Source organism: Mastomys coucha, unplaced genomic scaffold, assembly GCF_008632895.1.
Source record: "Mastomys coucha isolate ucsf_1 unplaced genomic scaffold, UCSF_Mcou_1 pScaffold5, whole genome shotgun sequence".
Taxonomy (NCBI): domain Eukaryota; kingdom Metazoa; phylum Chordata; class Mammalia; order Rodentia; family Muridae; genus Mastomys; species Mastomys coucha.
This window is the reverse complement of record NW_022196911.1, coordinates 53,706,348-53,717,081: the sequence shown is the minus strand read 5'-3', so window position 1 is coordinate 53,717,081 and position 10,734 is coordinate 53,706,348. Positions and strand designations below refer to the sequence as shown.

General features: G+C 44.3%; 1 protein-coding gene across 1 annotated transcript in view; it reads left to right on the top strand.

Moving 5' to 3' along the window:
* Positions 1 to 1,694, top strand: part of LOC116078887 (protein RoBo-1-like) — a 5,403-nt gene extending 3,709 nt beyond the window's left edge. The window contains exon 6 of the mRNA XM_031354253.1: positions 960 to 1,694. Within this exon, the coding sequence (XP_031210113.1) occupies positions 960 to 1,147 (188 nt within the window). The 3' untranslated portion in view covers positions 1,148 to 1,694. The remainder of the gene's footprint in view (positions 1 to 959) is intronic.
* The last annotated feature ends 9,040 nt before the right edge of the window (positions 1,695 to 10,734 follow it).

The window sequence follows — 10,734 nt, the reverse complement described above, 5'->3', positions numbered from 1 at the left end:
GGGTGTAGAGGGGCTGGGGTGGTGAGGGAAAGAAATACAAATGCTTGCAGCTGCTTTGCTGTGATATCCTGAAATGGGGCCTTGGCTCACTGGCAACACAGGAGGTGACTTCATTTCTGAATGTCACATAAGTGAGCACTTGAGTTTTTTCATAGAGCCACTGTGAATTGTGTAACAGTTTTATGATTTTTCCTGAGTGAGAAGAGCTATATGCTTGTTGTGTACATAGGGTGTATACATCACTCACGTAGGAGTTAGAAAAGCAGCTGTGGGAGTTTTCTCTGTGCATTATATAATGGGAGGGAGGCAGTGGCAACTCTTATCTGATCAAGGTGTGAAATATTTCATGGAATTGTGGGACTGAGAACTTGATGAGTTGAAGACAAGTCAGGCCTTATATCTGGAATAATCTTGAAGGAGGGTCTAGGGTGAGTAGGGAAAGGACCTTTGTGGAGAAGGGTTGAGTGAACAGGGATAATAGGATGCCACATAGGATACAGAGGGTGGCTGAAGCCATCCACAGCAGGACAGCCTTTTAGTTCTATTTCTCTGGGAAATGGAGACATAGGTTTCCACAGTATTGGTCTCCCATGGAGCTCAGAGGTCTTGAAAGAAGAATTTGAGCTCCAGGGCATCTACAACATTTCCTTCCATTTTCCACAGTGAAATTAGGATGGAGCACAGATGCAATTTAAAATTTAGCCAACCCCCTGAGGTTCTTCAGCTAGTGTCTTTCTTGTGTATATTAAGTTCATCCCTTGTAATGAAAGAGTTCTAAACCCTGGTGTTGGTAATGATGCCTTGAACAGAGGCCCAGCTTAGGCATGGAACTGTTTGCATGTTTATTACCCAGAGACAGAGGTTACATATTGAAGGTCATCCTGTGCACATTTCTATCCCCAGAGAACTTGGGTGAGGAGGAGAAGAGAGAACTAACAGCTGGTTCTTTCTTTCAACAGATCCAACTTCTACGTTAGTACTGTATGGAAAAGGCTGTGCAACTGAAAATACCTGCGCACTGGATATGATAGTCTTAAATTCCGTGAAAATTAAAACTTCATGCATCCCAGCAACCAACGGAAGCCCCTCCCTCAAATCCATTGCATCACTCCCAGTTGTTCTGTTCCTCCTGAAAATCTTGCTTTGATCACCCAGGCACCTGCAATCCCACAATCCTGTGCACATACGCCCATTGGTACACTTGGATAGCTATTTCCAAAACATGGAACAAATAAAAACTAATTATTACTTCTCTGTTCTTTATATAAAAACTTAAGTACCTTTTTTATAATATCAGGAAATATACAGTGATGACTATCTCTTCGTGTTTGCTCTTCTCCGTAGCATAGTACCAGAAGTCCTAGCCAGAAGAATTAAAGCAATCAAAGCATTAAGCAAGTAAAATTAAATCTGAAAGCAAAACTAAAGAAAGGCAAAATAAAAAGGAAGGGGAAGGAAATGAATGTATTCATATTGGAAAGAAATTTGTAAAACTACTAGAAGAAAACATTTGTGTGTGTACGCACATGTATGTATATGGTGCTGGAGAGAACTTTTGGGCATTAACCTAAGTATTATTTCTACATTGGTGTTTCTAACAATTTGGTGATGAAAGGGTTTATTTCAGCTTACAACTCTCAGACCACACACCATTGTTTTTTCATAATTTGTATTAAAAATTTGGTTAACCAAAACTTGCTGGTTTGGGGGTTTTTTGTTTGCTTGTTTGTTTGTTCTTTGTTTTCAACTTGACCCAAACCTAGACATATGTGGAGAAAGAGAGTTTCAATGAGGAATTGTCTCTATCAGACTGGCCTGTAGACAAGTCTGTGGGGTCCTTTATCTTGAATAATGATTGATGAGGAGGAAAACCTCAGCTGACTGAGAACACCGCCAGCCCTGGCAGGTGGTCATGGGTGATGTAAGCCCTGGCAGGTGGTCATAGGTGATGTAAGACAGCAGGCTGAGCAAGCCGCCTCAGAGAGAATGGTTGGTAGGCAATGTTCTTCTGCTTCGGTTCTTGCCTTTAGGTTCCTGCTAAGCTTCTTGCTCTGACTTCCTTCAATGGACCATGATACCGAAGAGCCAAGTGTTCTCTGAACTCTTAAAACCATGCCCTGGTGCTACCCTTCCAGCTGGCTCAGGGTCGTCCTGTCACCCAATGTCACAGTCAGGAGGCAGACACAGAACCTCTAAGAATAAGACTCCCTAGATTAAGCACCCTAGATCATTCCAGAAAGGGCCAAGTCAAACTGATCCAAAGAGGCCACCTCTGGTTCTCTGGCCTTCCTCCTGGCCTTTTCCCATGAATGCCTCTGTGCTCTTAGGACCCTAGTGCTGCCCCTGATGCTTCTCTCGGCAGAAGGGACCTGTGATGAAGATGACTAGAGAGCAAAAGCCTGGGAACGAAGCACAAGAGCAGGGGCCACAGTAAAGTACAGGAGTCGGGAGGCTCTATGCTAGGGCCTTCATCCTACTCCATGGCAGCCATGGACTCCTGGCATAGAGTGACACAATGCTTGGTGCCATGTCCCTGCAGGTCCCATGGGGTAGATGAGCTCCCAAGAGCAATAGGAACTTTGCATAGCTCCTCACTGTCACACTGTGTGACCGAGAGCCAGGAGTAGAGGAGATAGGTCGTGACTCAGAGGTGCTTCTCCTAAGAAGATGACCAGTCACACAAGTGCCCCTCTGAGGCACCCAATACCAAATGTGACCAAGAAGGAAGAACTTGAGGAGACCATGTGTCATAGAGTCCTTATCTGTGTGACCACACAGCTTAGCAGTGTGCAATGACCTTTTGGGTGGCAGGTGTTGGGTGAGGGCGTTTACTCCAGAGTTAGCCTGACGTCATCAGCCTTCACCTACCTGCACCTGCTCATGCCAGAAGCTCCTCAGCTTTATGTTGGGCTTGTTCTCTGTGCCCAAAGGTCCCTTGTGATCTGGTTACCAGCTTCTTTTTCTTTTTTTCTTTTTTCTTTTTTTTTTTTTTTTTTTTTTTTTTCGAGACAGGGTTTCTCTGAGTAGCCCTGGCTGTCCTGGAACTCACTCTGTAGACCAGGCTGGCCTCAAACTCAGAAATCCTCCTGCCTCTGCCTCCCAAGTGCTGGGATTAAAGGCGTGTGCCACCACCACCCAGCAGGTTACCAGCTTCTTATTGAGCCTAGATGATGGGGTCAGGCCAGGCAGGGTAGTCTACTGTCTCTACTGTATACTCTGACTGGGCTGGGTTTCATCGGTCTGCTTTCTCTCCACTTTCACTCCCATCCTTTATGAAGTGACCAAGATGGATCCTTCAGAAAATGGAGAAACATACAAGTAAACATGTCAGGGAAGTTTGAGGTCCTCACTGAGCAGCTCTGGGGAACCCAGATTGTGTGAGGAGAGTTGACTTTGCCAGTAGGCTGAGAGACAGGCAGTGTGTTCCTCCAAGAACTGATCCCATGTGGAAGGCTAACAGGAAGATGGTCACTCTGCCCCCAAAAAGTGAGTTTATGGGACGTGTGGCAGAATATTGTTTCTGTCCCAAGAATGAGAAGAGAGTGGAATGCTCTCCAGGGGTCTTGTGGGATCGATGTAAAAACATGTGTATGAGATACACATCAAGGAGCGGGAACCCCTGACATCACCCCAAGTATTTTGAGCATTCTTCTTTGACATCAAAAGGCTGTCCCTCCAACAGGGTCTGCCAGCTTCCCCACAGTGACCCCCAGGCTACCACAAATCTGAAGAGTTGTTTCCAGAGCTTTTGCTAAGGCCTTGCCCTAAGAGCAGGAAGTTGACACAGAGATGAGTGACTTCTGTCCACCTGGGGTTACTCCCTATTCTCTAGGGATGAGTGACAGCAGCCTGCGTTTCCTTCCTAAAGTGACATAGCCAGCTCATTGTGACTCTGACCTGTTCGTTCTGCAGGCTCTAGGCCAGGGTCATCTGAGGGAAGAGCAACTGAGGTAATTCTGCCCCAGCCTCTTGGCTCTTGCACCTTCTTTGTCAGGAGCTATCCTTAATCTCCAGGAGCTTATCCTTAGCTCATTAATCACCTTGGAATTCAGGGTCTGGTAGAAATAGCACCAAGCGAGGCAGGTTGGTTAGCTGAACAGATAAGAGCCCTGTGAAATGTACAGCTGTGGATTGTGACTTTGAACCTTAGGCAAAGACGTGAAGGGAAGCGGGATGGCCTTGGGGTGCTGCAGGAACTCCTACAGAGTGGGAAGGCTGGCTTCTGTCCACTGGAAAGAGAAGTGTCCCTGACAATGGTTGAGAGCAGCCCACGTCTGTCTGCTCCAGGAACTGAGTTTTAACTTTTCTTGTTTGTTTTTTACTTTGACTGAAAAAAAAAAACACACAAAAAAAAACAAAAACAAAAAGAGCAAAACAAAAAAAAACAAAACAAAACCAAAAAGCAGAGGTAACAACAAAAAGCAGACTCAGACAAGGGGATATTTTTTAAAGGTCAGATGTCCCCGCACAGAAGAGGAAGCTGTGGACTGACTAAGACACACTCTAGGCAGTGAGAGAGAAAAAATCCTTGCAAACTGTATAAAGAGCTCAGTGCAAAGGAGACGGTCTCCCGTTAGACATGGACCAAAGACCTGAACAGTTCTTCACCACAGCAAGCAGACAGGTGGGTGAAAGTACAGGAACACAGACTAACCAAGATCGCCAGTGTGAATGGAAACGGCCGACAAATCCCTGTGAGAGTCCAGCCCAGGTCTCCAAGTGTGATTGTTGTGGAGAAAACACAGCAGGCAGGTAACACCAAGAACACTCAAAAGGAGGACTCGTGCAAACTGTTGGTGGGAAAGCAAATAACTCAGATAGTTTGAAAAGAACAGGAGCGACTCCTTGAACACTAAAACGGAAGTGTGGGGTTTGGGCTACTCAGGCCACACTCACGTCTCCTCTCGGCCCCATCACTAGAGAGAAATGGCAGCACCCTAGGAATACAGTCTGCCTGTGAGTCTAACTCTCATGTCCCCAAAGGAGGCTTACCCTAAGTGACCAGGAGCTTCAAGAGGTTCATCCACCATGACGTTACACACACTAACTAAAGGGCTGAAACTTTGTCCATCCTTCTGCCATTCAGGAGTCAGAGAAAACCTGATTGCCAGCTCATTGTGTTGATGATAATGGACTGAGCCTCAGAACCTACAAGCCAGGCCCAATTAAATGCTGTCCTTTCTAAGAGTTGCTTTGGTCATGGTGTTTCTTCACAGCAATGGAAACCCTAAGACTTCTGTCAAATCTAAGTTCTAATACTAAGAAAATCATAAAATATTTTTAAAGATGAAAGAAGAAATATATTAAAAGAACATTTTTGTGTGTGATTAAACATTAATGTTAAACCTAAAAATTGTGAGGAGAAAGATGAAATCCACGATTGTCTAATTGAAGCAAGCTTTATTTTAGAGGTGCACCCAAGACTAACCAGCTATCTGTGTCTGTCTTACCCTAAGTTGAGATTTTAGAGAGCAGCCCTCATTGGCTTTTCAAGGTCCCTTTTGTTAGGTCCCAAACCTAGCAAATGGCTGAGGCACCTATTTAACTTATCAAAGTGAACCTGGACCTCAGGTTTCCCAGCATCCCTCAGTCTCTATCTGTTACAGGGTCCTTCTGGTTAGCATACCCAAATGGCTGCCCTAATCTTCTCTAGCCCAGGGGCTGGGCTGCCCTTCCCTATATAGTCCAGACATTGTGGTTACTTGACCTTTTGCCTACCCTTTACCCTTCTGATCTCTTGGCCAGTTTCTAGACCCAGACCACCCCTCTTGATTGGTGGCTTCCCTCCCTTCCCCCTTCCCACCTTTCCTCACATGGTCCAGCTCAGAGTCATGTCCACTCTGGACTCTCCCAGAGCTCTCTTCCTCTGGCTATGATCCCACATACCTAGGAGCAGTCCTGTTCTTTCCTTCTTATTTCTTTTTCTCATTCACTTTTTAATGGAGAGAAATAAAAGATTAACAGCTATAAGCATGTTTACAGGGGCAAGAGAATTGGCTGTTAAAGAAAAAAAACACACTGAAAGATGACCACAAGGATATATATTAAGTAAACATTATCACAACTCCCTGAAGAAAAGGCGTGGTTGCCATTTCCTGGAACAGATAATATAGGGGTGTGTGCCGTTAAGGTTAAGGGGTTTAACGGGGTAGGCACAGCCCAATCCTCGCTCAAGAAACAGAGGTTTAATCATAAACAGGAATGAGCCTAGTTTATCTTTACTATAAAGTGGCTTTTAAGCCTAAATGGAGACAGGCTGGTTCTTCACTTTAGGATTGAGACTGAAGCTGGCATGCATTCAAGAAGCAGGGACATTTCTTTCATTGTAAACTCCACACATTTTTGTTTAAAGGATTTCGCGTGTGACTCTCTCTCTTATCATTAAGGTCACTGAAGTTCAGCACTTCTTTCTGTTTTCTTGTTTCTTAAGGCAGGTGATGAACAAGCTTGCCTTAACTAGAAAAGGCTGTATACTGCCTAGTCCAGGAAATGCAACCTTGTCTTTGTCTCACAGAATTACTATGGTCACCTGTTGTCATGACTACCTAACAATCGCATCTTTGTTTTAGCAAGTTTTTATGGTCACCTGTTTTTATGCCTGCCTTCCAATCATGGCTTTGTTTCAAGAAGTTGTAATGGCCATCTTGCAACCCTACCTTTATCTCAAAATGTTGTTATGACTACCTTGTTTTGCTCACCTTGTTATGCTAGTTCCTGTAACCTTGTCTATTTTACCCTACAAATTCTCCATTAAAAACTCCTTATCCCTGAACTATAAAAATCTTGTCTTCCTCACATCCAATGCTGACTTTTTGAATCCTGCATTAGAGGGAGGCAGCCCATGTATATGAATTTAAAAACTTGCTCTAATTGCTTGCTTGCTTTGGTTAATTTGGCTGTCATGATTTGGCTGGGTGATCTTTCTCGTCACATCTTTGGGATTAACAGCAGGATATCTCTACATACACCTGACTGTTTTGAAACTCTCTCTGTAGACCAAGCCAGCCACAGAGAAATCCACCAGCCTCTGTCTCCTGAAGCTAGGATTAAAGACTTACATTGCTACACTTTGCTGAAGTTCAAGATTTCTAAAGACAACATTTTCTCAAAGAACTGATGTTTAATCCAAATCCGGTTGTTCTATCTGTTCAGAAGTCTTTGGTATCCAATTTCTTCAAACAATTTACTTGGAGATCTCATGAGTTCAGATAGTTTCCTGCTAAAAGACTACATTTCCCAGCTTCCCCTGTGGATCACACAAGTCATCAGCCCCCAATAAGAGACAGCATTCCACCTCCTCTGTAGGCATTTCTGGCCAGTTTGTACCTGCCGGTGACAAATGTTCCCACCTTGAGTAAACGTGATCCCACCTAGGGTGAGACGGATCCTCTCTTCCTCCCTCCTGTCTCTCTCTACAGTTCCTTTTAATAAGCTAACAAGCTCAGCTCATATTCATTCCTGACACACCCAGCATAGTGTAGATTTGTATGTGAGAAAGGCTAGTGTTACATTGAAACAAGCAAGATCAATATCCCTTTGAGCTGTCTTGCGAATCAATGTTCCTTCTTGTTTGTATCAAAACTCACACTGAACAGTAAGCTCTGGTTGCCTTTGTTTACCAGTTAAACAAAAACCCAGACAGCTGCCAGTTTGTCTTTTGAGAGAGGATCTCACTATATATCCCTGGCTGGCCTAGAAATTACTATGCAGACTAAACTAGGTTCAAAGACACAGAAATCTGCCTGGCTCTGCCTCCTCATTGCTGTAATTAACGGTGTGAACTGCCCAGAGTGGGGACATTCTTAAATACTGTCTCTCTCACTCTGGCTATCTGGGCTGTTAAAACAAGACACCCTCAACGGCAAAGTCTTCATGTCTGACTTAGGCTTGGAAACAGCCTTTTGCAGCATTGAGATTGGAGACGGTGCCCCAGACTGGAAAGATGGCCTAGTAGGGGTAATAGCATTTTCTTTCAAGCCTGATCACTTGAATTTGATTCCCAGGGCCCACATGGTGGAAGGAGAAGACTAACTACTGCAAGATGCCCTTGGATCGATCTCTCTCTCTTTCTCTGTCTCTCTCTCTCTCTCTCTCTCTCTCTCTCAAAAATAATAAAAATAAGTCTTAAAAAAATTACTGTCTTTTTTTTGTATAATTCCATTAAAATTTCCAGGAAGATCATTACTTGAGCAGAAACTTTCTCCTAATTAATCCTCAGGAGACTGAGTCGCTCTGTGCCTCTCCCATCAAGACTCTCCTTGGTTTCTATCCTGATCCTTGTTTTCCATTGCCAACCTGTCTGTTAAACTGATTAAGAATTTGTCTTCATATTTCATCTCTAGCTAAATCTAAAACTTATTTTTGACATGGTACACTATTTGGTCTAAACAAAAGTGATAATGAGTTAATTTTTACAGAATGAAGCACAAATTCCAATGCTGTCTCACATGCATTAGTAGTCAATATAAGAATTTGAATTGATTTGGGGGGCTGGAGAGGTGGCTCAGTGGTTAAGAGCACTGGCTGCTACTACAGAGCACCCACATTGTGGCTCACAACCATCTGCAACTCCAGTTCCAGGAGATCTGATGTCTTCTTCTTACCCATGGGCACCAGGCCAGCGCATGGTGTACAGACGTACATGCAGGTAAAACACCCATACTCATAAAATGAAAGTAAATGAACCTTTTAGAAAAAAGAATTTGAATTGGATATATGAATTACTCTTTATGTGAGGTTAGGAAACTAAGAGGCACAGAGAAATGGACAGTTGTCAAATCTGTGCTCCTGGGACTTTTATTTTGTAGCAGCTAAATGTTTGACTTCATTGGAACAAAACAGGTAGACCCTAGAAGAACTCCACAAAAGAATCACATGTGCGGAGCTCAGGCTGTACCCTATTCTACATTGTTTCACATTATGTAAAACAGTGGTCTTTCTAGCTGTGCATGGCCCTAGGAGACTCCACTCTTTCCAGCTGTGCATGGCCTACATCAACCTATTATCTGATACCTGTTGTGTGTCAGGAGCAGGGGACTCCACAAATGTCCCTGGATCTTCCAGTTGGTTTGGTGCCCTGTTGATGAGGCCACGTGAACTGCTTGCCAGTTCACCTGTTTGTCCACCTGGACCTGACCCACTGTTCCCTGCTCCTGACATGCTTCCTGTGGTGACCAGGTTTGGCATTTGGCTTTATGCTGAACTTGGCAGATTCTCCCTCAGATCTCACTCTGGCAGCTCCAGCAGCTCCAGCAGCAGCCCTCTCTCAGCACTGGTTGGATTCATCATCTTATAAACACAGACTCTTTGTCAACTTCTGAAGTCTCTCTAACTCTTTATACTGTATTTATTTTGTAACCTGTATTTAACATGTAGATAATAGATATATTTACTGTGGAATTTTAAAAAGGATGAACATAAACATGTGTGTGTACGTGTATGTGTACATGTGTATGTGTGCACGCGCACGTGCGTGCGTGCGTGCATGCTCATACTCAAGTATTCTTTTAAGACAGGATCTTACTGCATAGCCTTGTCCTAGAACTCCCTGTGTAGACTAAACTAGCCTTGCACTCACATAAGTCCACTGCCTTTGTCTCCAAGTTCTGGGAAGTGCCTGTGCCTCACTCCACTGTCACCTTCTGTCTCTGTTTTTCTGCCACTGTACACAAAAATATAAAAAATACTCTCAGGAACAAAGAAGGCGCTTGGATATTTTAGCTCTTGGTCTCTTCCCAGAAAATCAAAGTCCATCCAGAAGGGAGATGCTGCCAGTGAACTACTGCAGACATACTGTAGTCTCACCGGAGATTGAGGCCCTTAGGCTTTCTCTTTAACTACTGTGTGATAAGATCTCCCACCGATGCACTTCCAGCCTATGAAAGGGACTATTCACTAGTGTGTGGAAGCATCAACAGCCAACAGCAATTAGTAAGACGGTAGACAGAGGACAAGGTAACTTCAGAATGATGATGGCACGTGTTTGCCTTTAAAAGGATATGCTCTTCTGCATGGGGGTCAGCTTTCCTGATTTTTCAAATACAAATCTTTGCAGGAAGAGTGGCTGAGCCTGGAATTAAATGTATACTTTGTTTCCAAAAGTAGAACCATTGCAATGCCTTTATATGGCCTTCTAAAACATGTACTCATTAATGTGAGTATATATAAGTAAATTAATAAAATTACTGTTATTTGTTTTTGTTGGGCTGGCTGTCTACTGGGGGTGTTGTGGCCGCTCAGGGAAGGCAGAAAGCAGAATGTGATAAGGGTCTCTAAGTATCGTCGTCCCTGTAACCAGAACAGGTTTCATGAGTCTCTGGTATAGCCAGAATGGCCAAAGTGTTACGTCTTTCCAGAGGGAAGCCCGTGAAGGGCAGGTGGCCAGGTCCTGGGCACCTCCCACTACCATAGCAGCGCTAATGCCAGTGCAGTTCTCATTGCCTTTCATTCTCATAGAGCTGAGGTTTACCTTTACTCTGAGTTCCTCAACGAAGTGCAGCTGAGTAAGAACCAGGAAGCCAGCCTTTGTCACAGTCTGAGGTCTTATGGACAGAAAACTGAGACAACCCCAAGTGTGGTGGCACACATCAGCAGTCCAGGCCATCAAGGCCAACCTGAGCTACAAGGGTGAGTCAGTGTCTCACAAAACCAAAATGAGAGAGAGGGAGAGGGAGAGGGAGAGAAGAAGGAAGAAGGAGAGGGGGAGGGGGAGAGAGAGGGAGGGAGAGAGAGAGA